Source organism: Topomyia yanbarensis, chromosome 2 (assembly GCF_030247195.1).
Source record: "Topomyia yanbarensis strain Yona2022 chromosome 2, ASM3024719v1, whole genome shotgun sequence".
NCBI classification, from domain to species: Eukaryota; Metazoa; Arthropoda; class Insecta; order Diptera; family Culicidae; genus Topomyia; species Topomyia yanbarensis.
In genome coordinates this window covers 104423983-104450369 of record NC_080671.1, presented here as the reverse complement: position 1 = coordinate 104450369, position 26387 = coordinate 104423983, and the positions used below count along the sequence as shown (strand labels likewise).

Below are 26387 nucleotides of genomic sequence, written 5' to 3'. Positions count from 1 at the left end.
AGTACACAAACTTCGGGGACTTCTGAATTCACTGAAAAACAACAAATAACACAAGGTAGAAAACGAAGGATGAGAAAAAGAAAGCAGAAATTGAAACCCAAACAAGGAAATCTTAAAAAAGAAGTTGTATGATCTACAATAGCATAATTTATGGAAAACAGAAAAAGAAAACTAGATGACTAAAATCTTAGGATCAAGGAAAAAAGAAATACACAAAGGAATACTGACAAATAGGTGCATTATTTCAGCGACAAGGTAAATTATGGAAATGGAAAGGTAAGAATGCATAAAAAGCAGTAATAATAACAATGATAATGAATCTATTCATATTGAAAAAGGTATATGGCGCCCATGCGCTGATCCGTCCTAGTTTAAACTTGTATTGAGGGGGGCACGCATTTGTTGGGTAGGGCTGAATGCTGATCAGACCTGCTCTACTCCAAAAATGTGCTATAAGAAAACTATATAAGCAAATTCACATTTAAATTCACTGTACGAAAAGTAGACAAAACTTGATTTTCCGATGAGAAAAACGCCTATAGACCGGGATAACAAGGCGATCGTGCAGCTGTGCCGCGTTTATGACACGGAAATTCTACGAGAAAGTGAATCTCTCGCGCAAAGGCTATGTGCCACAAGCTGGCATGTGCAAAGACGCCAATGGAAGACTTCTTATGAACGAGTGTAAGGTGATCCAAATGTCGAAGTAGTATACGACGAGAGTAACGCACGAATATACCCGGGAATGCACCCAGTCAACGACAGATAACCAACATCGGATCCACCTGAGAAATAATAAAGACGCTGGCAATGATCAACTGTCATATGAGCTGCTCTAACACGGACGAGGGACATTGACACTCCACTGGGTGATTTCGAAGATCTGAAAGGAGGAGATTTCACCAGAGGATTGGATCCACGGAATAGTATGGCCCATTTAGAATAAGGGTGATTTGCTGGATTGCTGCCAGCACCACGCAAATATATTGCTGAACGCCTTGCATGTTCTTCCAATTTCTTTGTCGTCGCCTAGCACCCTTAGCAAGGGAGTTCGTAGATCAATATCAAGCAGGTTTTACTTGTGCACACGCCACTACGAACCGCGTCGCGAATACGGCGTGCATTCATCATCTGTTTATATATTTCAAAGTTGAAACTCGGAAAGGGCTACGACCACTGTAGAATGTTGCTTTGGAAGATGGTACAAGAAGAGCAAGGTTGAACACAATTCTCCGGAAGTCTGTTCCGCTTTTTGGCTTTGACGACGTTGATATTGTGGCACGTAATCTTGAGACGATGGTGGAGACATACATCCGACTGAAGGTTTAAGCAAATCGAATTCAGCTAGTCACAAATGTGTCGAAGGCAAAATACATGACAGCAAGAGGAAGCAATATTGCGCCTCTCACCGAGTATATCGATTGATGGTGTCGATATAGAGGTGGATGATAAGTTTGTGTATTTGGGGTCACTGGTGATCGCCAATAATGACAGCAGCAGAGAAATTCAGAGACTTGGCCTTCTAAAAACCCTTCGGTCGAACAAAGTACGCTACTTCACCAAATTAACCGTCTACAAAACTAGTTGTTCTATACAGTCACGAAGTCAGCATAACGAAGGACCAACGCGCTCCGTGTGTATTCCAACATAAGCTATTGCGAACGACCTACGGTGGAGTGCAAATGGAAAGCGGAATGTGGAGACGGTGTATGAACCATGAGTTGCAAAAGTTTCTTGGAGAAAATTTGCGGCTGCGGTGGGCTGGGAATATTGTCAGAATGGTCAACAACTCGGTAAAAATGGTTCTAGAAACTAATCCGACAAGTACGGTACATGTAGGTGCAATACGCTTCGCTAGTGGTGTATCGAGTAGGCCGGGAGGGTTCATTGCTATGTGCTGTTTTATACTCCTATCCAGTCCAAAACCAACGAACTGTTCATAAATGATATTCATAAATAAATGATATTTGAATGTTAGTGTTAGTCGCCCTTATTCTTGTTTGCGAGATTCGTTCTTTGCTGGATTTTGCTATCGTAAACAGCTTTCATGCGAATCGTGAACAAGAATAAGGGTATTTGTTCTCTGCAATCTAAACCTAAGGCGTTCTTGAAGTTTACTAACATCTTGTATGCCATGACATGTAGCTTTTAGCACCGACACTAAGGAAATTTGCCAACTGTTCTCCGTAAAACGGTTCAGTGTTCTTTGTTCCACGGAGCACTTAACACAACAACACGTTTCTGCTGTCGTGAATCCAATTCTAAGCTGGCATCTAGTTCTCCGGGCCAAAATTGTCGAGATACTATATATTAAAAGTCTAAGCTAGTCCAACAGATAACCCAAAATACAATGTCGATCTATGTTCATAAACATCTCCTTTTTAGACAACCTCAATTTTACGAGATTTTGTATTTGAATGGTATGTGATATCGCACCTCTGGGTCTCCGCTAAAAAGTCGATTTTAACGATGATTGTATGATTTTTCTATACGAGAAAGGTAAAAACGGTCTGGATCTTTGTATAACAAAGCAGAAACGATGTATTCTAATGCCCAATGAGACCTCTGCTAAATTTCATACCCAGCTCACAATGTTATAATACTGTACTATGGGATGAGATTCCAGATGACGTTAGATTAATCAGGGTGGTAAAATCCGATCAAAAGGTTTCTACTATTTAATTCCTACTATTTAATTCCACTATGTTTATTTGTAGTGAATTGCACTTGCACTTCAAATAATAGCACTTGCACTTCAAACAATAGGTACCGGTATTTTGTCTACTACTTGTAAACTTTTTCAGTGTTTGTATCAATTGATAGTTTGGCAAGCGATCCGTTCATGTGGCATCAAAAGTTCATTTTTCTTCACAACGACCCACCGCTGAGTCGATTCCTAGTACCATCAGGAGTTTCTGCTCCAAATTTGAGCCAAATTGGACAAGCCTCGCTACTGCACTAACGTGTTAGAATTTTCTATGGGATTTTTCGACAATTTACGTGGAGATCGCCCACCAACACAGACGCCTTAAGCTGAAGATATGTGGAAGCCACGTTGCTAGGCACCGGCTCGCTTGTTTACATTGAGAAAAACTGAAATCTGGGGCCTTATTCTCACAGTCACGTCACTTGGTGACTAGAAGGAAATTTTCTTCTAGTCACTGAGTGACGTGACATTGAGAATAGGGGCCCTGAAGTGAAAATTCAAACGCACAAATGAGAGTTTCCAAACATTTTCCTTTGGTCATCTGCACATTGGCAGAAAATTTGAAATTTTTTGTTAGTAAACGATTATAGTTTCGCGAGTGTTTTTGCAGTGGTGTGTGAATAAAGTGCATTTGAAAAAGTGCAATGAAAACGAGAAGAAGAAAAATAAGAGTGTTTCGAAAAGAAACCCCAAGTGAAGAGGGGTGATATTTTCGCACAAAATAGGAGCTACAGATGGCATTCCGTCATAAACTCGGATTGATTGTATAGGAAAATGTTCTAGCTTCCTTAAGTAGCAGTTTCGTGGCACACCAGCAAGGTTAGTGTGTTGAAAAACGCATTTTTATATTTGCTCATGTCAGATACATGGTTAGGCAGGGGAGAGGGGTGTGTGCGGCGTAGCAGCTATGTTGTGGCTCGCATGTATAATGTCCTTAATCAAAGCTTCTTTTGAGAACCACCACGAATATCTAAAAGAATAATTGGAATATTTCCCGTGCAATCGTGATTCAGTTGAATATCATATAGAATAGATTTGAATTAACACCCCGACGTGTAGTCACGACACTCCGGTCATGTATCAGACTTTACCCACCCTTTTTTTGTCACTTCATACGACATGAGAGCAAGAACTCAGTGGATCAATACGGATGTCATACGGCCTATAGACTGGGTTTGTTCTGAGCTAGATAATAGTGATATTAACCATCTAGTGGACACCAACTGACTATTCAATAAACGATTAATGATTATCCAAGTATTTCCTGTAACGTGGAAAAATGATCAAAATAGAATCGTTTGATGAAAACACGATGCAAACCACGAGTCATTCGAGATCATCCATGCTGTGAAGGGATCGAACAAAAAACAATTCATTTGCTTCTGCATTTGTTGGTGCAACTTTGGGTCGGGTTCATTCGTAGCGCCAGCTTGCTTTTCTTCAGTTTCAACGCACGCAGAATGCTTAATATGTGAAAAAAAAATTTTCTTGTGAATGATGAACAAACATTTCGAGACGCTATATTTTCGATTAAAAAGAACTCTTATGACTTTCGGAAATCAAAAAATTCATTTAGATGCCAGATGATTTCAAAGTGCATTGAAATTTGCGGTCTGATGTCAAAGTAAAAATACAAGCTTTGGAAATAAATTTTGCTACCTTGATTGTGATAAATAGACATCTTGAAATACTAAATTTTCTTGAAGGCAATTTAAAAAAAACATCTTTCTAGGGCTTTGAACATTTTTGATCATCGAATTCTTCAAAAGAACTGAACTGCACAACATAACAAAACCAAAAATTACTACGAGTTTAGGGTTTCTACTAAGCCGCTATGAGGAAACATGTCCATACTAACTTTAGTTCTTAACTGCAAAGGTATGTTCCATTTTTAAATAACTTCACCGCATGTTTTAGGAGCACAAATTTCAATTTTTTTATTTGGATTCGGAGGTGACGGCCGGACTCTTCTTGCCATATAGCTGGATACGTCCTTGTATGCTGGAGAGCCGATATCGATATACAGTTAACTCTCTCTATGTCGATATTGAAGGGACCACCGACATAGGGAGAGATCGAGATATAGAACAGAATGGTATTTTTTCAGGATATCTGTACCTTAAGGACATCATACTGCATGCCGGGAAACGAAGATAGATGCTCGTCTTAGAGCATGTTCAGGAGTGTTTCAGTTTTAGATTCATAATTTTGACAGTTCTATAATATGTTGTCCCCAGCAGCAGTTTTAGCGGGTGTTCTATTCAGTTTAAAATTTATGTCTCGCCATGCCGTTACTGCATTCAAATTTATTTTTCCCCAGTCCATCGGGTCTAAGTGTCTGTGCTGAAAACTTTGCATGTATTTAAAACACAGTTCTAAACGTGTTTTAAAATCATCAACAAATAGAACGGCGTCGTATAACAGTTTTAAATTTTGAAACAAAACTGTTCGAAATTATAAAACAAAACGCTCTGCTGGTGATGTGAATGTTTCAGTTCCAGTTCTACTTTGAAACTCCTATATAAAATAAAGCGCTCCTGAACATGCCCTTAGGGGGTAATAATAGAAGGCGGCGTAAAATGTGCGTCAGGAGGAAACATTTGTCTCGCATTTTTATGCGCCACAGCCAATAAATGTGCAACATTGGAGTCGAAATTGTTTTGACCATGGAAATTTCGTTCGAGTACTGTAGTGTCGGAATTTATTAGGGTGATGAGCCTATTTGCGACATGTTTCTATTATCACCCTACCCATTTGAAGCCGTTGGTTAGAGCAGTGTCTGCCATCTTTGTTCAACGCATTGAGTCAAATGGTAGCGCAACAATAGGGGCACTCGATTCGAGTTTTCATTGTGATCAAACACGAGAATTTTACTGTTCTCAACGCATTTGTGTTATTATATTGGTTCTTAACAACGAAGCAAAGCGGTTGATGTCAATTTTTACGCATTCTATTGATTGTAAGGCAAGAAATTATCGAATTAGTGAGGCACCTTGCTTAGTATGGTGAAAATAGGCTCATCACCCTATATATTTTCAATTTCCCTGAATGTGAGAAGTAAGCTGTGGTTTGCTTATTTTTGCATGCGGATGCATTTTTTTGACTATATTGGGTAGAAAAAAGATTTTTTGCTGAAGACACTTGACGATTTTCCCGAAATGTTCCCGAATGTTCCCGAAATATTTCAAAAAGGGATTTTTTCTAATCTCGAAAAATAAATGTAGTTGCATATTTCGCTTAACTCGTTTACGCGAATGATGGAAATGTTAGTTTCGGGAGCAGTACGCAAAAATGACCTTAAAAATCATTCGCATAATGTACGAAAATTCGTAGACATCTCAGAGTGTTTCGTATAAGTTTGGTAATATTTTCACTAAATGATCAAAGATTTCATTTCAGCACTAAATATTTTCTATTTCATAGCTATTAGGGTGAAAGGTCAATTTTAGCCGTATTATGAAGGGTAGGGGTGCAAAATTTCATTAATTACTGCTGTCTGCAATCGATGGAATGCGTATAAATATGCATCAGCTTCGTTACTAAGAACTATTCCCATTACCATTTCAGCCACAGTGTTGCACAAAGATGGCAGACGCTACTCTAACCAAGGGCTTCAAATGAGTAGTGGTCATAGAAACATGGTGAAAATAAGCTAATTACCATATAAGGGCAATATTTCTTAATCTTCATTGTTTTAGATTTCTGAATGAGAATTAGTTTTGCAAGGAAATCATTCGCTTTTCTGGAGATTAAATATATTTCACTGAAAGTGGCTCTCTTCTCATCTACAAAATCGATCAAATGAATATTAATTTTTAAAGCATGCTACAAACTATTTTCAACTTGTATTAAACATTTAAAGCAGTGTGAAATTTCCTACAAAGCACGTTAATCCTCATGTCTAACAATAGCAAGTTTTTGCGGTGAAGCTATAATAGATCAAGATTAATATACCAAACCCTAGTTTCGTGCAATATCTGTGTCCCCTATTTAGAAAATATGTTCATTATTAAGTTCAGATAAGGATCTGTTAACTCTACCACTACTAATCATACATATCAATACACAATCAGGCAGATAGTTAACGGACTAAACGCATCAATCATCAATTTTCATTCTATTATACATCTATTTTGTGATGTTCCGACAGAAAAAAAGATCACATCGACATAGAGAGAGAAAATTGCAGGCAAATCTGAAGCTAGGTACATCGAGATAGGGAGATATCGGGATAGAGAAAATATCGAGATACGGAGGATTTTTCACAAGCAATCTGAAGGGACTTCGAAATAATCTAGATAGAGAGAGATATCGAGATAGAGAATATCGACATAGAGAAAGTTAACTGTATATTTTTACGAGCAAAGAAGAAAGAGAACAATTATTACAAAAATTAGGAATAAAAGAAACGAGCTCATCGAACACCCTACAGAAAACGAGAAACACATATTCCAATATTTTTCTTCATTGTATGTAAACAAAGAAGAGATACAGGAAAACGACGATCTATAGTGTGACAGGATCGTTCCAGAAGATGACGACACCAATTCAATCTGTATGAACGAAATAGCCACCAATGAAATCTTCCTAGTCGAGTGCCTCCAAAATGTCTCCCGGCCCGAACAGCATTCGTAGAGAGTTATCGCTTTTTAATTGCTATTATAAAAACCTCTCGCATACTGAAAGGAAGACTAGATGAAGCGATGAAAACCCATCGTATTTTAAATGAATCACACAAAAAGGCCCAAACACTGAGCGGAATATATTCCAAGTTACTCTTGCTATCAAAGATAGAATCGCACAGCTAAGAGCACGACTACAAAAAGGCAAACTCAATTCATTTGACCTCGATCATGCCTTCAAGCGGGTCAGCCGAAAAAGATTTATCTTCATTTCGCCTACTCGTGAACGGTCATCTATCTACTCCATTCCAGATTGCACGACAAGGGGACCCGTTCAATATGCATCTATTTGTCATATTCATATATCCAATAATAAGCAGACTTGGGAGAGTATGCGACGACGAACTACACCGATGATATTATAATGATCACAGTGACAAATCGTAGAAATGAGAAACTGTTCCGTCGTTTCGATATTGTATCGGGGGTTAAGCTAAACCTGCAGAAAACAACATCAATAGACGTCGGTTTCATTGACGGAACTACATTGATTATGTGGCTACAAACAACTACATCGCTAAAGATTTTAGGAGTTTTTTTCGCTTTGTACGGAAATTTTCAAATCTGATTTTGCAACATTCTGCACGATCATTCTATATCATCCAGAAAGTAATTCTCCTAAATACTTGTATGTCCTCCAGAATACGATGTCTGTCGCCCATACTTACACCATTCGCTGTACGTACTGCTGAATTAACATCGACTATGAATAATTTTATTATATTTTATTCACCCAGAATCTCGATACATTAACTAACTCGAATAATAAAAAAGCGGTGGTTTGAAGCTTTAAGACCAGTATTGAGCAACATAGGACGACAATCAAAACTACAAGGTCCAAAAATAAATTTTTAGATTCATCAAGTACATAAATCACAATAATGTTATAAATATAGATTATCTAGTATTTGAATTAGCTATAAATCTTGGCAAATACAAACTACAAAAAAATCGAAAGAAAATTCTTCAAAATAATAATTAGGGTAAGGTGGGGCAAATCCGACCGTTGGGTAAGCCCGACCCCCCCCCCCCTCTGTTATCGAAAATCGAACTAATATCAATGATGTCGAGTAGAGCATCGAAAATAATCATAATGGTGGTATGACAGCATTTTATTAGTCCTCATTGAGATGCTCAAACGACAGTAAAAGTGTTTTTACAACGTTAGATTTGATTTTTGTGCATCATTGACTACAGGATATTTCTTATTATGCAAGTGATTGTATAAAAAATGTAAGTGAATTTAAATTCTTTGATTAAAGTCCCACAAAGTGCATAGATGAATTTAGTCCAACTTTTTCATATTTTTTTTAATTGCATCGTAATAAAAAAATGACGCGGTGGGGCAAATCCGACCTCTAAACATTGGGGTAAATCCGACCGCTTTTTTTGCTAAGAAAATGTTTATTAATCAAATTGAAATTTATTTTTATTATTATTATTTACTCTTTTTTGGCACAATGGTTCATAATTACAGAAACGAAAGACACAAAAACGTGATGAATATAATATTCGTCGAGTAATTGCTCCGATGCAAATAGGAATATCTTTGCGTGCTACTGCTCGTGATTCTGACATTACAAGATTGACATTGAATTTCATTTTCTTCATCTTACAATTCAATAACATAACATTCATTGATTTAAAAATTAAATTTAAATTTCGTAAAACGCTTGTATCTCAAAATTTTTCCAAGATGCGAATAAAATGTTGTAAAAAGAAAGTTGCCCAGAAGTCTAATCTTAAATTTTGTTACCGTAAACCGTGGTGACATTGATCACTTTTCGAAGTAATGATTACATATTTTTAAACGCAACACATTTTTTTTCAAGTTTAGTATTTTTAAACCATGTACTGATGCATGGAGAACAAGGTTGAATGGTTTTACCTAAAATTGACCGCTTACAGTTAATTTTCCAAAAATGATTTCAAGTTGAAGTCCGTTTTCGCATTCCGGGGTGGCTTTGATAACCTGCATGTTCACCCACATTAAGTTATTGATGTCAATGTTTTTCATTCAAATGTTTGTTTAAACTAATTCTGGAAAGGTACTCATTGTTAAATAGATGTTAATTGGTATTATACAAAGTATTTCAAAGTACTGTAAAATTCGAGTAATCAAAATTCGTATAATTTGTGTCCAACTAAAATAAAAGATTGTGAAAACCTTTAAAGCTGCTAAAATTGTTTATTTCAGTGCTTTATCAATATACAAAAAGTTTCATCCATTTTAACACGTTGGAATATTGAACAATAAAAAAAATATTGCGAATTTTAGCTTAAAATAATTTGAAATCATTGCCAACTAGTTTCTCAAAAAACTGTATTGAAAATAAACAAACTCTTAAAAGTAAATTTGGCACATCCCACTCTAAAGGAAAATAAAAACTCGCTTGTAATTTATTACTCTTGCTCAAATATCAGATTTATTTGTTTTTTAAAAAATAGACACTTTACGAAGTTTCGTAAATATTAAGGTGAAGTCATATTTCGGTTTTTGAAGTTTTTGTACCCAAAAACCGAACTACTCAAAAAGTATAACAAATCAGTATTTTACAAGTTTAGAATAAAAATCATTTCAAATTAAAATTAGACCTGTGCGCCGCCGCGCCACGCCGCCGCCGCCGGTAATTTTTAACGTACGCCGACGCCGAACGGTAGATCGGCGGCGCGCCGCCGATGCATTTTTCCCGCGCCGACGATTCGCGAACTCTAAAATTGTTGACTCATAATTTTACCCACAAATCTAGGAACATTGTCTATGGACCGAATATACGACGTTAACTGATTGATGATTTATCACATCTAGATCATTCTTTGGTATTAGTGGTCGTCAATTGGATTACAAAATTAAAATAATCTTGATATTTTCTCGAAAACCATTACACGACACTCGTTATATAATTCAAAGATCCATTCTTGCTTCGTCAACTGATTATGATTGTGAGCATATAAGTTTCAGTTCACCATTCGTGTGCGTGAAATGGTCCACAAATTAAAAAAACACTTCCACTTTCAAGATATATGTGCGTGAAATTTACGATTATGTGCCTGATCCTAATCTTTGCACGTAATCAATTTCACTGGAACGCAGTGCATTATTCATTGATTTTTTAACCGATTCTTAATTCCTAACATGCTACACACGGTTCACCAGTCGAGTTCGTGAAACTCTTCATGATGTAATTCATGAAGTAATTAATTTTCCACATAATCTTATTATACTTACGTAAACAATTACAAGGAACTCTGACTATTATTCATGGATTATTCGCTCTGCTTTTTGGTTTTGAAATTTCTATGTGAGCTATTGTGTACAACTGCTAGCAACCAGTCTCATAGGCACGAGCATTAGATACAAAGACATTACTAGGACCTGTAATCCTGTTATTCCTTTGTTAAAATTCAGAGAAATGTTCGGAATTAAATGAAACTGCGCTGAGCAAAATACATTACCTAGCCACAATTCATGTCCGTGAAATAATTTAGAAAACTATAAGACACGTGACTCTGTGCAAAAAATCCAACGGTAAGCTCAAGACTAAAATATCACGATAACACGACGAGAATTTACGAAAATCGTTGCACGTTGTTCAATTCGTGACTGTTTTAATCAATAAAGTTAATGCAAATCAATGTTTCATCGAGTTATGAATTAGAATCATAAAAATATTAAACATTTTCAGACACAACCACCTACTAACCATTTGAGTATAATGTCATCTTTTTTGCGTGAACTAGTTTTGTGAAAACACAAAAATTATTTTCAATACGAGGTTTATTTATAATTGATTGAATCGTGACCTGAGAGGGTAAGATTTCTAGTCTCATAAATTATTCATCGTGTGATCTAGCCCCACTCAAAAAATATTTTCAGTGTCAGTTGCACCAGCCCGATATCACAGACAAATAAGACGTAACACGAGATGAATTTTCATCACTCGTAGTAAAAAAACGGTCGATTTTAATTACAAATCGGTGGCGTTAGTGAAGAGATTTTGACACAGAGCTAAATGCGTTACTTAGTTTCCGCACTCACCCGAAAACGTTACGGTCTTTTTAATCTCATGCAAAGCAAAACAAACAATATGGGCCGAAAATGTGAAATTCATTCTTGTCGAAGTGCCCAAGGTGGGAGTTGTTCACAACCATTTCTTAAGTTACAACACGATGCCGATCAGTGAGTAAGCACATAACAGGATGTTAGTAATTTAATTGATTCGGTGTATCGAATGTATGCAATGGATTAGAATTTGTTGGTCCCCGGAACTGCTGGAGAACTGCTGGAGGGCGGGGTGCAGGTGCTACGAAAAGTAGAGATACACTCAGACCATTTTCAATCAGACTTGTTTAGTGATCAGTTTCAACCTAACAGGAGCTAACACGTCAAGTCGTGGAATGATTATGATTGATAGTAACTGTATATTTAGGTTTCGTCAGGGTGTAGATCTGTATGATTCCAGCACATCGAGCACACTGTGCACTCAAGATAGAAGCAGACCGTACGTTGTAAGAAAATGTAGTGCCAGGGAATCGTATTCCTTATCATCGTGGCGATGTTGTACTAACAAGAAGTAAAAGTAGGGTAAGGTGGGGCAAATCCGACCGTTGGGTAAACCCGACCCCCCTCTGTTACCGAAAATCAGAAGCACTACGCGAACTAATATCAATGTTGTCGTGTAGAGCATCGAAAATAATCATAATGGTGGTATGACAGCATTTGATCAGTCTACATTGAGATGCTCAAACGACAAAATGTGTGTTTTTAGAACTTTTGATTTGACTTTTGTGCATCATCGACTACAGGATATTTCTAATTGTTAAAGTGATTGAATAATAAATGTAAGTGGATTTAAATTCTTTGATTAAAGTCCTACAAAGTGCCTAGAAGAATTTAGTTCAACCTTTCTCATATTTTTTTTAATTGCATCGTAATGAAAAATGACGCGGTGGGGCAAATCCGACCACTAAATAGTGGGGTAAATCCGACCGCTTTTTTGCTAAGACAATTTTTATTTTTCAGATTGGAATATATTTTAATTGTTATTATTTATTAATTTTGTGCAAAATGGTTCATAATTACAAACGAAAGACACAAAAACATGATGGTTATAGTATTCGTCGAGCAATTGCTCCGATGCAAATGGGAATATCATTACGTGCTACTGCTCGTGATTTTAGCATTCCAAGATTGACATTGAACTTCATTTTCTTCATATTACAATTTAATAACACAACATTCATTGATTTATCATTGAAAAACCATAAAATTTGGATAATAGCTGCACTAAATCAACCAAAAACATATGGGGTCGGGTTTACCCCACCATTTTTGAAAACAGCAAAAATGAACATTTTTGTAAAACGCTTGTATCGCAAGATATTCCCAAGATCTAAATAAAATGCTATATATAGAAAGTTGCCCAGCAGTCTTACCTTCAATTTGATATATAAAACGACTTAATCCGATGTAAAATGAGCATTTTACAGTCAAAACCATTCACTAGGTCGGATTTGCCCCACCTTACCCTAAACACCAGCCTGGAAAATGAAGTAATGTGTCTACCTTGAAAGGTGTCCTTACACGATCATTAAAAGTGACATTTCTGCGCAGTAAGGGTTCCTGATATCTGTGGGATTCTAAAAGAGCGACAGTAAACAATCCAGGGACAACTTGACAGATAGTGCTTGTTTCATATATGCACCACCGATTTGATGGTGGCGCTAGTATGCCTTCTCTGTATGAGTACACGAACAACGAAACGAAAAAGTTTCAAGAGAAAAGCGTGTTTCGTTACGCGAGCAAAGTTACATAAATCTTATTATATATTTAGCTGGAAGTCGTTGTTTTTAACAAACGGCTCTCTTCCTCCCTAAACATGTTTTGGTTTTCTTGTTGTGTGAAGTTTGAAATCGTTAAATCATTGGTGCTATTTATCTCGAGAAATGTAAATGAAAAACATTTGGCCAATGAAAGTACATCACCACCAAGCTTAACGATTCGTTTTGAATAGAATTTGTGTTTTTATCAGAATTCTAGCAGCAAAAAGAAATTGTAGAAATGGTAGAAATACTTAAATTGATTATTTTCCACAGATATGGAAAATAAAAAATGGGATGCGCCTTTTTCAAATTTTGCTCCATTCGAGCCGCCATGACATCACCAAATCACCCCAAAATTTGCTTATGAATTCAATATATAAGAGCTGTCAATTGTCCCCGGGCTTACGGTAAAGATGACTAAATAGAAACAAAAAACAATGAAAAGACAACAACAATTAATTTCCTCAAGCAAAACAAAAACTCTTTTACCGTTGCTTAATTTCCTAAATATAGAACAATAAATAATTATTATGGGTCATTGAAATACAGTCGTTACTCTGCATTCTTCAAATTTGTCCATTGCAATCATTATTTCATGCGAAGTCGTAGTATGCGACATCGACAATTTTTCTATTTCGTTCTTCAAATTTTACAAGCAGGGTGGGGACTATTGGAGCTTTAGTTGAAAAAAAAAGTTTGATATGGTTGCGAGAATTACATTTTGTGCAATGTGTTCAACAGATGTCGCTAGTACATCGTGGGAGATGATTTTTTAGATTTTTTAAGCTGTAACGTTTGTTTGTATGTGCTGTGAAGTCTGTTACAATAGAAACCGAAAATTTGGGAAAGGAACTGTACTGTCAAGATTTTTTTTTAGTTACCTAGGCGTTAATATTCGTCACGCCGACACACGCCGGCGCGCCGCCGCCGATGGGGTCCAACGGCGTGACGCCGCCAACGCCGCCGCCGCCGGCCAAAAATGTCGCTTACGCCGCCGCCGATTAAAAATGCATCGGCGCACACCTCTAATTAAAATGATTCGGTAGACTATTCTGGTTTAATGAGCGATCTACAAAAAAAGTTTTGAGTGATCAAAGTCACCCCGGTTTACGGTATATAAATCGACTTGATCCGATGTAAAATGAGCATTTTACTGTCAAATCCATTTACTAGGTCGGATTTACCCCGCCTTACCCTACTATTATGAATTGTATACCAGATTATATCAATATAATGTCATGCAGGATCACGCTGACCTCAAAGAAGCAATGACTCTGTACCGTTGTTGTAAAATTCTGAGACAATCCTCTTATCCTAGTATGAATGAAAGCTACTACCTCTGTCATAAGAAGACCAGTTCACATGAAATTGCAACGTTAATAATATCGAAATTATTTATTTAGGGCATCCTCGAAACGCTAAAGATTTGATGGAGAACGCCAATAAATTAATAACTTTAAATATTTAAAAAAATAACCAGTTTTTTGGCAGCAATTTCCATACCTGTTCTTTCCGTGCATATGTACATTTTAATTTTCTGCATGCGATATCGCTTTGATAAAGAGCTGTTAACTATACATTACACACTTTGATCGAAATGTCACAATACAAATACGCGATTTGCATAAAAATGACGAAATAACGGTCAATCTGAACCTAAAATACACCATTACATGCGAGCAAACAATGAGCTCATCGCACGTGTCTCACATCTCACCATTGGATGTCACCGGCTCAGTCGGCATGCCGGGCTCCAAATCCAACCCTGCCCGGATGACCTTAGGCAAGGTCGTAGCGGCTTTCGGTTGATCAACGCATCGCCGTGCGGCACACTATGAAAAGGGGGATTTCGCGCATCCATTGCCGCCACCGAGCTACTATATTCGTTGTTTAGCAGCCTGTCAGCACTCGTAAGCGATTGTGAATCTATCTGTTCGGCAACGAGCGAAAAATTCGACCCACCAGTTTGTCCAGTGAGCTCGTGCTGTGAGGTATTGTGTCATTCGGTTCAAGTGAGATACTGTGGAAAAGTAAGTGCAAATGATTAGCTAGTTTTTTTTTCTGTTTTAACTAGACACATATTAGGGTAGGGCTGTTTTTGCAGTGCTAGCAAAGGTTTTCTTATCAGTTGAAGAAAGCGGCAAGGGTTGTTAAGTGATTTCAGTGATAACGAAGTTCTCTAAAGGATAGTGATTTGTGTGCTGTGCCAAGTGCATGTTGTGTTAGGATTAACAATATATCGAATAGCTTATACGATAGGTTGATATTACTTTATTTTTTAACATTTTACAATGTCATGTCAAAGACTTGTAAAATTTCTATCTCGATTCTCTGGATATTGAGACGCGCCTTCTCTGATCGCTAATTTCTCATCACGCGACTTGCAATTTTTCTTCAGTGCAAACTATTACGAATGGAAAAAGATGGTGGATCCTTATGGAGTCCCTTCGATTACATAAGGGTTCGAACTGTAAATCAATCATTGAACCATTGGTTTACGTCACTTAGCTGTTGATTATTTCGTTTTCGTTTCAAAAAGAAAGCTAGAAAAAATTGCAGCAATAATCAGCCGGCATAGTAGCAATCTTTATGACCTCTAAAGGTGCTTGAGGGTCAAACGAGAGACGTGCTTGCTCTTTTTTGCTTTGGTATGGAAAAGTGATTGGGGGAACAGTTACGTGTAGTGAAAGTAATTTTGAAATATACCGCAAAAATTTAGGTATAATATTCCTTAAATTTTTTATGAGTTCGTTCATTAATGCCATGAAACTTCAAATGATATTTGGGATACCTCAAATAATACATGATAGGGTGCAAAAGCCATAAAAAATAGAATTTGGAATGGCCATTAACTCAAAATTATAACAATTTTTCGATAATTTTCTCAAAATAAGCTAAAATAATAAATGTAAAATTAAGATTGATGAAAATCTTCCAAAATATAGTATAATGATGAGTGAACTGCTTTCAACCAATGTACAGCCAGTACACCGTCTGTGTCATTTCTATGTGGCCTAGTGTAGGTTAAAGTTCTACTTGAATACAACACGGTATCTCTGGTAGAACAATATTTATACAAAAAAATCAGTATTGCTGAAATATTCACTAATCGAAAGCTTAGATACTCCTCTTTCATCTAAGACTAAATTTGAAATGTTCTATCGGGGGGTCTAGAGCAATATTTTTACATTTTGATGATTATTTTTGAACACTGCGTTCCAATGAATAGCTCTCAGAAGATATCTCACTTTTAGGGGGATGAATCTTTAGATATTCAGTATCAGGAGGAGGGACTTGTTACGTTAATAAATATCTCCGAAGACACCAATGACCGACATTTAACCAATTTCGCGTTAATTCACATTTTAAATTTGAATAATATTTTAATTCGGTATATTTTTTTGTCTGTGGTAGAACAATATTACCACAAACAAATCAATATCACTGATGTAGTGGAAGATAGGGTAAAACGCACCTGCCGGGGCAAAATGCATCCCTTGCTTATATCGAAAACTGCTGAATACTTTGTCAAAGTTTGATAACCGTACATCAACAGCAGTTCGAGAAATAAACAAAAGACAATAACGTGCTCTTCTCACGTCATTATCGTGGCTCGTGCAACAAGGATTTTCAGCTCTTATAAATGCAATTTGAATTATTACATCAGTGCATTCTAGTTCTATTTATACTGTTGGTCATTATTCTGTCGCACTATATATGAAAAATCTACTAAATAATTCACTTTTTGCTAAATTTATATCTCTGCTCCAACGGGGGCAAAATGCCCTATTCTTTGATTTGGCTGATTTTTTAATCGAAAACAGAAAAATTGTTCTGAAAACCTACTAATTGCATAACCTAAGGCTATTTAATGGCACACTTTTGTGAAATTTCGTGAGAAAACAAAACTGCTCGCTTGTTCACCGAGCATTCTGCCCCGTTGTTGCGGTGCATTCTGCCCCGTTATTGTAGTGCATTCTGCCCCATTGTTGTGGTGCATTTTACCCCCGAACAAATTTTTTTTCAAAAGGCAATTTTTAATGATTTTGAAGAATCGAATATTTTTCATGTTCTTGATTATTTTGCATAGCGTTATGATTGTAATTACAGAGGAAAATGTTGGCAAAACGATTTCATTAATTAAAATCTCCCAATTGATCTTCTATAGCTGAGTTATGATCAAATTTCCTTAGGGGGTGCGTTTTACCCCATCTTCCCCTACTCACTATCCGGCGATTTGCTTCTCTTTTAAATGAGACAAGATTTGAATTGTTCTTTCCAAGGGTCTAGAACTTTTTTATTTTAGAAAAATAAATATCTGTGTTTATGTAATATGGATACCATTACTCATGTACCTATTGTATGTACCTATTGTTTAATATTTAAATTGGGAGAACATTTTTTCGCAAACGAGCATTCCTTTGATCGAGAAGTCAAATCCTAAAGTCAAACCTAAATCCGGCATATTTGTTCACATTGCTCGATTGGAATCGTTGGTTTGGGTTCGATTGGAACTTTTAGTTTCAGTCTTCGCGCATCTCATCATGTTTGTTATCTCTGGTCTAGACAAAGTCTCAATAGCTTATCGCTCGTCGGCGTCTATTTAAACCAGCCTAGTCGCCTTTTCTGTTACTGGGTACATACGCTTCCCCAGTAAATTCAGCCCATCCAGCCAGAATACGTTCCGGAGTTCTGGCTGGCTTATGTCGGAATTTTGGTTTATCCGCCGCTGCTTACTGCTAGAAAAACACTAACTCAAACATGAGTAAAATTTGTTAAATTGGTCAATATCAACATGGTAAAAGTAGTCATATTTATTGACGAAAAACTCGTTGGAAAGAAGTGACGAATGAAAATGATTGAATAGTTTAATTCTCTCGTAATAAATTTGATCTGAAGGATTTCAAATATGCCTACCTCGGCTTGAGACTAAAATAAGGACACTTTTCAAAGTCGTCGAAAATAAGGACATGTCCTTTAAAATAAGGACGGTCGGCAACCCTATACTAGTAGTACAATTAATTTTTAGGTCCAGTGGACTACGCTCAGGATTATCATTTATTATCACTGTTTGCCCATAATTTGTCGTTAGCATCTGCTGATATGCTTTGAGGGTGGACATCAACATGCCCCTCCATAGCTCTTTAACTGCCAAAAGTCTGGCGGCGACTGAGTTAGCTAAGGGGGCAAACAGTGATAATAAATATCTCAAGCCTGAGTGCAGTCCACTGGACCTAAAAATAGATAACGAGAGAGATTTGGCCCGATCGATGAGAGGGAGAGGTGACGATCTGCTTATAGGAGACATTGGGGGTCGATGAGTAGGTATTGGAGGCTGCGGCGTAGATCACGATACTGTTGGGAATATGTGATGGCATCATCACAGTTCCTCGATGGCGGAGTGGTTAACGCGCCCAACTAGAGACTGGGAGATCGCTGGTTCGATTCCTGCTTGAGGACATATCTTTTCTCAGTTTTTCCAATAAAGGTGAATTTTCATCGTTTCTTCATTCTCACCGTTCCAGTCATTCTTTCTCTGTCTGTTTTCCAGTGGAAACGTTCATAAAAATCCTTGAAAAAGGAAAAAACAAAGACTCACGTCCAAACAAGGAATATACAAACTTTCTTACCTTTATTGTGCATAGTTTATACAGTGAAAAAGTGCATGTTCGTGCACTTTGGTTTTCCCCTTTCTTTCTTATACGTAGTTGAAGTTGTTGTAAAAAAATGTAAACATCTTTGATAACTTTAAAACAAATGAGTATTTTACATGCAGTTTTCAACAACATTATGTAGTTTCAATACTTACACATTTGTCTGCAACATCGTTTGCACGAAAAGTCACAATGAAAAAAGTTATATAAAAAACTAGATTTTAGGGGGGTTACCATCAAAAACGCTTTATAAATCGATAACCTTTAGTCCTACAAGCTCAAGTTTTTCATCGAAATTCTTCGCTACGAGCATTTCTAAAACTTTGTCGAGACAGCACCTTTCTACCTCGTCAGTATAAAGTTTTTTTTAGTTCAATCTTAGTAAGCTATGCCTTATTTCAATTTTTATCAGTGTAGGCGCAATTCCTCGTCGCGCACTAGCGTTTTTGACCTACCCCTTGTAGAGCTGGTAGCCACAAATTTTGTCCACAGATCGACTTCGGACAACGCGGACGGTACTGGGAACGCGGACTTATTCTTCGGCCAAATAGAACCCTTTTGTTCTGTGGCTGTGGATTTTCTTTTGTGGGATCGAGAATAAATAGATCCTGCTCGTATGACGATTGATTTAGAACTAACTTTTATTGTGCATTATTCGTTATCTGTTTCGTGTCGATTACTGTCTCTCGTGAGTGTCTCAAACATGTATTGTGTATCATATTCAAATTAGTTGTGTGTAGTGTTTAACAATGTGTGGTTTTTATATGCAGTGCAATCAAATTTATTTTATTTTAGATTTTTATCAAATTATCTCCAACAATCAGATTGTGGGGAATATTCATACGAACAATTCCTTTAAAGACACCCTGTGAATATATTCGATGGCCTCTAGTGAATTAAGTTCACGTTTTTGGCGTTTCCGACCACTGTGGACGGGCCCCAACCATCATTCATCAAGAATTGCTCTTTATCTCTTGCGCTACCGGCATCTACTATTCAATCGCTCTTTCACTGAGAATGTTTGTCCCACGAAGAAGTGGAAGAAAGCTTTGATAACATCAAACCAACGTATATGATGTTACCAATTATAGAGGAATTCCAATCTTGAGTTGTCTCCCAAAAATTTTCGCATATTGTTAGATGTTATTTATCCCGCATTAAAACACATTATTACTTCGGATCAGCATGGTTTTGTAAGAAAGTGCTAAAGCTAGACAGTGTATAAACATATAAAATATAAAAATCCATTTTTATTGGCCGAAATAGAGAAAATCTTCAAACGGTCATAAAAATGGACCCTGATCTGCTAGAAGCAAACCAAAAACGTAGTTTTTTATAATTTCTCGTCTACTTCACGAAAAATTATGTTTGAACTCAGAATACTCAAGTTGGTTTTTTAGTGTTGCGCGGTTGCGATTTTATGTGGAAAATTGCGATTTTTTCCCTTCAAAACGGAGTATCTCAGGATCCGCTCAAATTATATTAAGATTATTAGTGTTTCTTATGTAAAAATGTCTGAGGAACACGATGGCATTAGAATTTTCAAAATTAAAATATGTGTTGGAAGAAAAATTAATTTTTAATATTTAACTGAAATAATCGCATAGTTGGCAGCACTGCCGCCAAAAATTTATATTTTTATAGACTCCTTGAATAATTTTCTTCAAAAGCTATCTAGCGGTTTTATTCTAGAGTCAATAGAACCGGAGATATAATCAAAAGAAAATCAAGGGTTTTGGCAACTTGTCAAAACGGGGGGTGCTCCCATGAGGGGTGGTCCAATTGACACAAAAATTTGGGTTTTTATATATTGGTTCTAGATGAACAATTCCACCAAATTTGGTTCAAATCCGTGAAGGTCGATTACACGTGCCTTGATCACTTCACGTGGAATGACCCATATGCCACATCACTTGTCTAAAGAATCTCTATAAAGTGGCGTTTTCAGAATTTTGACATTCTGCTTGGATACTGAAATATACTGAAAATTTTGAAAATTCTAATGCCATCGTGTTCCTCAGACATTTTTACGTAAGAATCACTTATAATCTCAATATAATTTGAGCGGATCCTGAGATACACCGCTTTGAAGGAAAAAAATCACAATTTCCCATATTAAATCGCAAGCGCATAACACTGAAAAACCAACTTGAGTATTATGAGTTCAAACATGATTTTTCGTGAAGAAGACGAGAAATGATGAAAAACTACGTTTTTGGTTTGCTTATAGTAGATCAGGGTCGATTTTTATGACCGTTTGAAGATTTTTCTCAGTTTTGGCCAATAAAAATGTATTTTTATATGAGAAATGCTAGTTTTTTCCTTCAAAACGGTATATCTCAGGATTCGCTCAAATTATATTGAGATTATAAGTAGCTTTATGTAAAAATGTCTGAGGAACACGATGGCATTAGAATTTTAAAAATTAAAATATATGTACTGACAGAAAAATTATTTTTTAATACAGTCGTGATTCGCTGGTTGGACATTTTTTTAACTGGACAGCTTTTTAGTTGGACCTCCGCTAGTTGGACCATTGTCCAACTAAAAAGCATCTGAATGCCAAAATCTTATATCAAATTTACTTTGACAATCAATCTGACAATTATTAGAGATGTGAATAGATGCAATTACACTACTAACGTCTCCTTTGGAGAGTTATTGACATTTGTCAGTCGGTCCAACTAACGAATCAACTTCGTTAGTTGGACAGAGGTGTGGCCCAACCAGCGAATCACCACTGTATTTAACTGAAAAAATCGCATAGTTGGCAGCACTACCGCCAAAAGCTAATATTTTTTCTAGACTCCTTGAATAATTTTCTTCAAAAACCATTTTGCGGTTTGATTCTAGAGTAAATAGAACCGGAGATATGATCAAAAGAAAATCAAGGGTTATGGCAATTTGTCAAAACGGGGGGTGCTCCCATGACCCGAGGGGTGGTTCAATTAACACAAAAATTTGGGTTTTTATATATTGGCGAACGATTCCTCCAAATTTGGTTCAAATCCGTGAAGGTCGACTTCAAGTTTGCATCTTTTTTTGATCACTTCGTGTGGAATGACAAAACAAGTAGAACAAACCCAAGCATAATAGATATGGATTATGCTTGGGTTTGTTCTTCCCGTGTCTATTTTATTGTATATTTGTGTTGGTACTAGACAAGAAGACGCTTTGTGTTCGTTAATTCTAGTTCTTCTAGCAAAACTTGACCTCAACGTTCCGGGAAGATCTTTCCGGGGAATTGATTTATTCCGGCACTTAACACATCGCACGCAGTACGGCTAGAATTTTACTATTCCTGCTCAACCTTAGACGAAGTTCGAAGTTATTTTCTGATTATTAAATATTCCACAATATGCTGTACAGTTTAAACACTCCGTTGGTAGGCATTTGTGGTTAATACTATATTTGTCAGCATTTAACTAGTCTGCGCAGCAGGTACCTGTTGCCTAATGTCCGCTCCACAAGCCATATGTTCTTAACTGACGTAGCGAAGTACGCTGAAAACCGCTAATATGGCCAGATAAATTTTATATTCAGATTCAGTATTACACAATGAACCTGAATGATTCAACAGCTTGTATGTTCGTGAACCACGTCTACCAAATAACCAACCAAGCAACAAGGGACCACTATTCAATAAAGAAGAGGATACTGATATACTCTCTCTCTCAATGATACTCACAACTGTTCATCGTTATAATGATACGTGCTTATGCAAGTATGTACGAATACATTCGTTCCTGTTTTTGATTCCTCATGCTGTTGCTTCGGTTGCAATGAGTCGTAAAGTATGAACCTTCCACATGACTTTCGCATGGAAAAGATGTAGTGCATTTCTACATGTAAAACAATTAATGTCACCGATTCTTCTGCCAATGAAATCTATAATCAAAACAAAACAAATTCACGTGTAATTCATTTGGACATTTTAGTATTAGACAATGGTATTTCTTATGATGTTGATGTGATTTTCACACCATATTTGCATGAATTTCATTTGAAAATCATAGTTCCCACACTTGAATGAATATTCAAGTGGCAACCGTGTGCATTTCATGCGTTTGTGGATTAAAATAATTCAATAGATTTCCACATGATGTTAACGTGTTAAGCTTTTTCAGTGTTAAAGATCGGAAAATGTCGGCTTAGAAAAATGAGCGCAATTGATCAGGCTTTCAAGAAAAAATATTTATTTGTGAATCGGTTGACACGTTCCAGTTCTATTGCCTTAGTAGGTCCGAATTGGCCCAGTTCCATCTATGACTTCTATAAACAACGCAAAAAACTTGTTTTTAGAAAAGATTTCGAAAGCAATACGGTAAACCAAAGTTTCCCCGTCTATTTAAGGCAGTGCCGTCAATATGGAGCACCTAAGGGAATTAATCGAATGTTGGAAAGTTATATAAGGACTGCAAGTATTGTTGTGCTTCATTCGACTTTTGCTAGTTAAATGAGAAGCACAATACGGTCAGGCGGTGGGGTGAGAACGCAAACCAAATTTTCGTCGCCCATATTTTGTTGCGTTCATTATTTTTTTTAATCAGCCTTATTATGCATCATGACAGATCGCATTTTCGAAAGAATGTGGTTTGCATTCTGTAGTCGGTGTCACACTCATTCAAACTTGGGTGTAATCAGTCTATCTCTTCTTTGCACCACAGCGGTGTACCACCAGGTCAATACGAAAACGCCATACATAATGAACGAATTTTCGTGGAAATCTAAAGGGGGCGTGTCTAACCGGTAATCGAGACTGCAGGGAATTGCGTTTAGAAAATATTGCTATAATTGTTAGTTTTCCATATCTGGTCCTCCTTTGCAAACCTACCCTTTCAGTCGTAAAGCTAATATGTTATCACAGTAAGTCCTGCAGTTCGCGATAAAGAGTAAACCGGAAAATTACTAGCAACCAATCGTCACTACTTTGCATCATTCAATGATCCGCAGTGTTATGTAAGCAACAAATCATATTTGCGTAGTAACCATAGAAGCACTAATATCAACCTTTTCATAACACGATTGTCTCGCGTCAACATCGCTGATAAGAACCTATATAGTTAAATTGTTTGCAGGTATACCATTGGTTTATTAACACATCACCGTTCGTCTCTCCAACAGATCCAAAATGCCATTCAAGAGTATTAAGGCCCGCCAGATCTTCGACTCGCGCGGTAACCCAACCGTCGAGGTTGACCTGATTACCGATCTGGGTCTGTTCCGTGCAGCCGTTCCGTCGGGCGCTTCCACCGGTGTCCACGAGGCGCTGGAGTTGCGCGACAATGTCAAGGCCGACTGGCATGGAAAGGGCGTCATGAAGGCCGTCGACAACATCAACAAAACGATCGCTCCAGCAGTGATGGCTTCCGGTCTGTGCGTTACTCAGCAGAAGGAGGTAAGCATTATAAACTGAATGAATTGGTATTGATTGATTTTTGGTGCGGTCGGGGGGCGTCCTAATAATAGACACGGTGTCGCCTCTGTGATCGTTCGAGGGATTATTTTTACTGTCACCCCAGCTGTCTGTGTCCTACCGCCAGCAGGCGAAAGATTGCGCAATATTACATCGATGATTTAACTCTTTGTTTTCAAATGACGCTTGTAGTTGACGATTATTTTGCCTTTTACAGATCGACGAGTTGATGCTGAAGTTGGATGGAACCGAGAACAAGTCCAAGCTCGGTGCCAATGCTATCCTCGGTGTCTCACTGGCTATCTGCAAGGCCGGTGCAGCGAAGAAGGGCATTCCTTTGTACAAGCACATTGCCGAACTGGCTGGAAATGGCAAAATCATCCTGCCTGTTCCGGCATTCAACGTCATCAACGGCGGCAGCCACGCTGGTAACAAGTTGGCCATGCAGGAGTTCATGATTCTGCCCACCGGCGCTTCATCGTTCACCGATGCCATGAAGATCGGTACTGAGGTATACCATCATCTGAAGAATGTCATCAAAGCTAAGTTCGGTCTGGATGCTACCGCTGTCGGTGATGAGGGTGGTTTCGCTCCTAATATTCTGGAGAACAAAGAAGCTTTGAACTTGATTCAGGATGCTATCGCAAAGGCTGGATACACCGGCAAGGTTGAAATTGGTATGGATGTTGCTGCCTCTGAGTTCCACAAGGACGGAAAGTACGATCTGGACTTCAAGAACCCCAACTCGGACAAGAGCGCTTGGCTGACTCCGGACTCTCTGGAGGAAATGTATCAGGGCTTCATCAAGGACTTCCCGATTACAAGTATCGAGGATCCCTTCGATCAGGACCATTGGGACGCCTGGTCCAAGATTACCGCTAACACCAACATTCAGATCGTAGGTGACGATTTGACTGTTACCAACCCGAAGCGTATTGCCACTGCCGTCGAGAAGAAGGCTTGCAACTGTTTGCTGCTGAAGGTCAACCAGATTGGTTCCGTGACCGAATCCATCAACGCTCACTTGCTGGCCAAGAAGAACGGATGGGGAACCATGGTTTCGCATCGCTCCGGTGAAACTGAGGATACCTTCATTGCCGATCTGGTCGTTGGTCTGAGCACTGGACAGATTAAAACTGGCGCTCCGTGCCGATCGGAGCGTCTCGCTAAGTACAACCAGATTCTGCGTATCGAGGAGGAACTCGGCGCCGACGCCAAGTTCGCCGGCAAGAGCTTCCGTCATCCGCAGTAAACATCCTCATAAATACTAAGCTGGATAAACTTAGAACATACCATTTGCGCGTGTAGTTTTTAGCGTCTATCTCTCTCTAACTCCCATAAAATGAGAGTTATTAAGAATATCTGTCCCACGGAATGAATAAAGATCATACAAATAAGCAACACCGCCTAAAACAAAACAAAAAATAAGACGTGTGTACGTTAACACGTTCATAGCGGCATTAGAGATGGTTTGAAGCATCTAATATCTATCCAAATACCTCCCTTATTGAAAAAGTCGAAACCCGTACAAGCAGAACCATCAGGAGGATTTTTTCGAAATTTAATACTGATTGTTACTGTTAAATTAACGATAATGAGTTAAGAGTAAGGATGAAATACATGATTATTGGTAATAAATACACAACAAATATATAAACTAATTGCTTATTTAGTCATAACTCTCCGAGCTCTCGATCGAAGCAGTTCGTTTTCTGGTGCTGTGCATAAAGTGAACAAGAATATATATTGACAGTGAAGGTCAACTATTGTTTGAGGCAGTCTTTGTTCGCCGGTGCCCAGGCTGGTGAAGTGAATACCAGAATTGCCGGACACGCCGCTATATAAGCTAAGTATCATTTTTCTTTCTTTCGTTTCCCTTTCCCCGATCGGTCTACTTTTCCCTTTCCCCTGAATACAAGTTTCATCTCTCGTTTACACCACGTGCTATCCTCGTGCCTAAATGGCCGAGGGCGAAGGAACATTGGATGGGAATGATATTCCCATGGATTTACCGGATAAACCCGATATTACTCCCTCCCCTGATTCCCCCAGTCCTCCCCGTATTAAAACATACCCAGCCAATTCAAATGGACCCTGGGTGGTGT

At 37.8% G+C, this 26387-nt stretch overlaps 1 protein-coding gene across 2 annotated transcripts; it reads left to right on the top strand.

The window, feature by feature from the left end:
• The first annotated feature begins 15063 nt into the window (after window positions 1-15063).
• Window positions 15064-25939, top strand: LOC131679062 (enolase). 2 transcript variants are annotated; one of them, XM_058959614.1, is made up of 3 exons: window positions 15064-15242; window positions 23991-24264; window positions 24500-25939. In XM_058959614.1, exons 2-3 carry the CDS (start codon window positions 23998-24000, stop codon window positions 25532-25534), a joined length of 1302 nt encoding a protein of 433 aa, XP_058815597.1. In that variant the 5' UTR covers window positions 15064-15242; window positions 23991-23997; the 3' UTR covers window positions 25535-25939. The 2 variants fall into 2 exon arrangements, with proteins under 2 accessions (XP_058815597.1, XP_058815596.1); XM_058959613.1 differs by lacking the exon at window positions 15064-15242 and adding an exon at window positions 23717-23825.
• The last annotated feature ends 448 nt before the right edge of the window (window positions 25940-26387 follow it).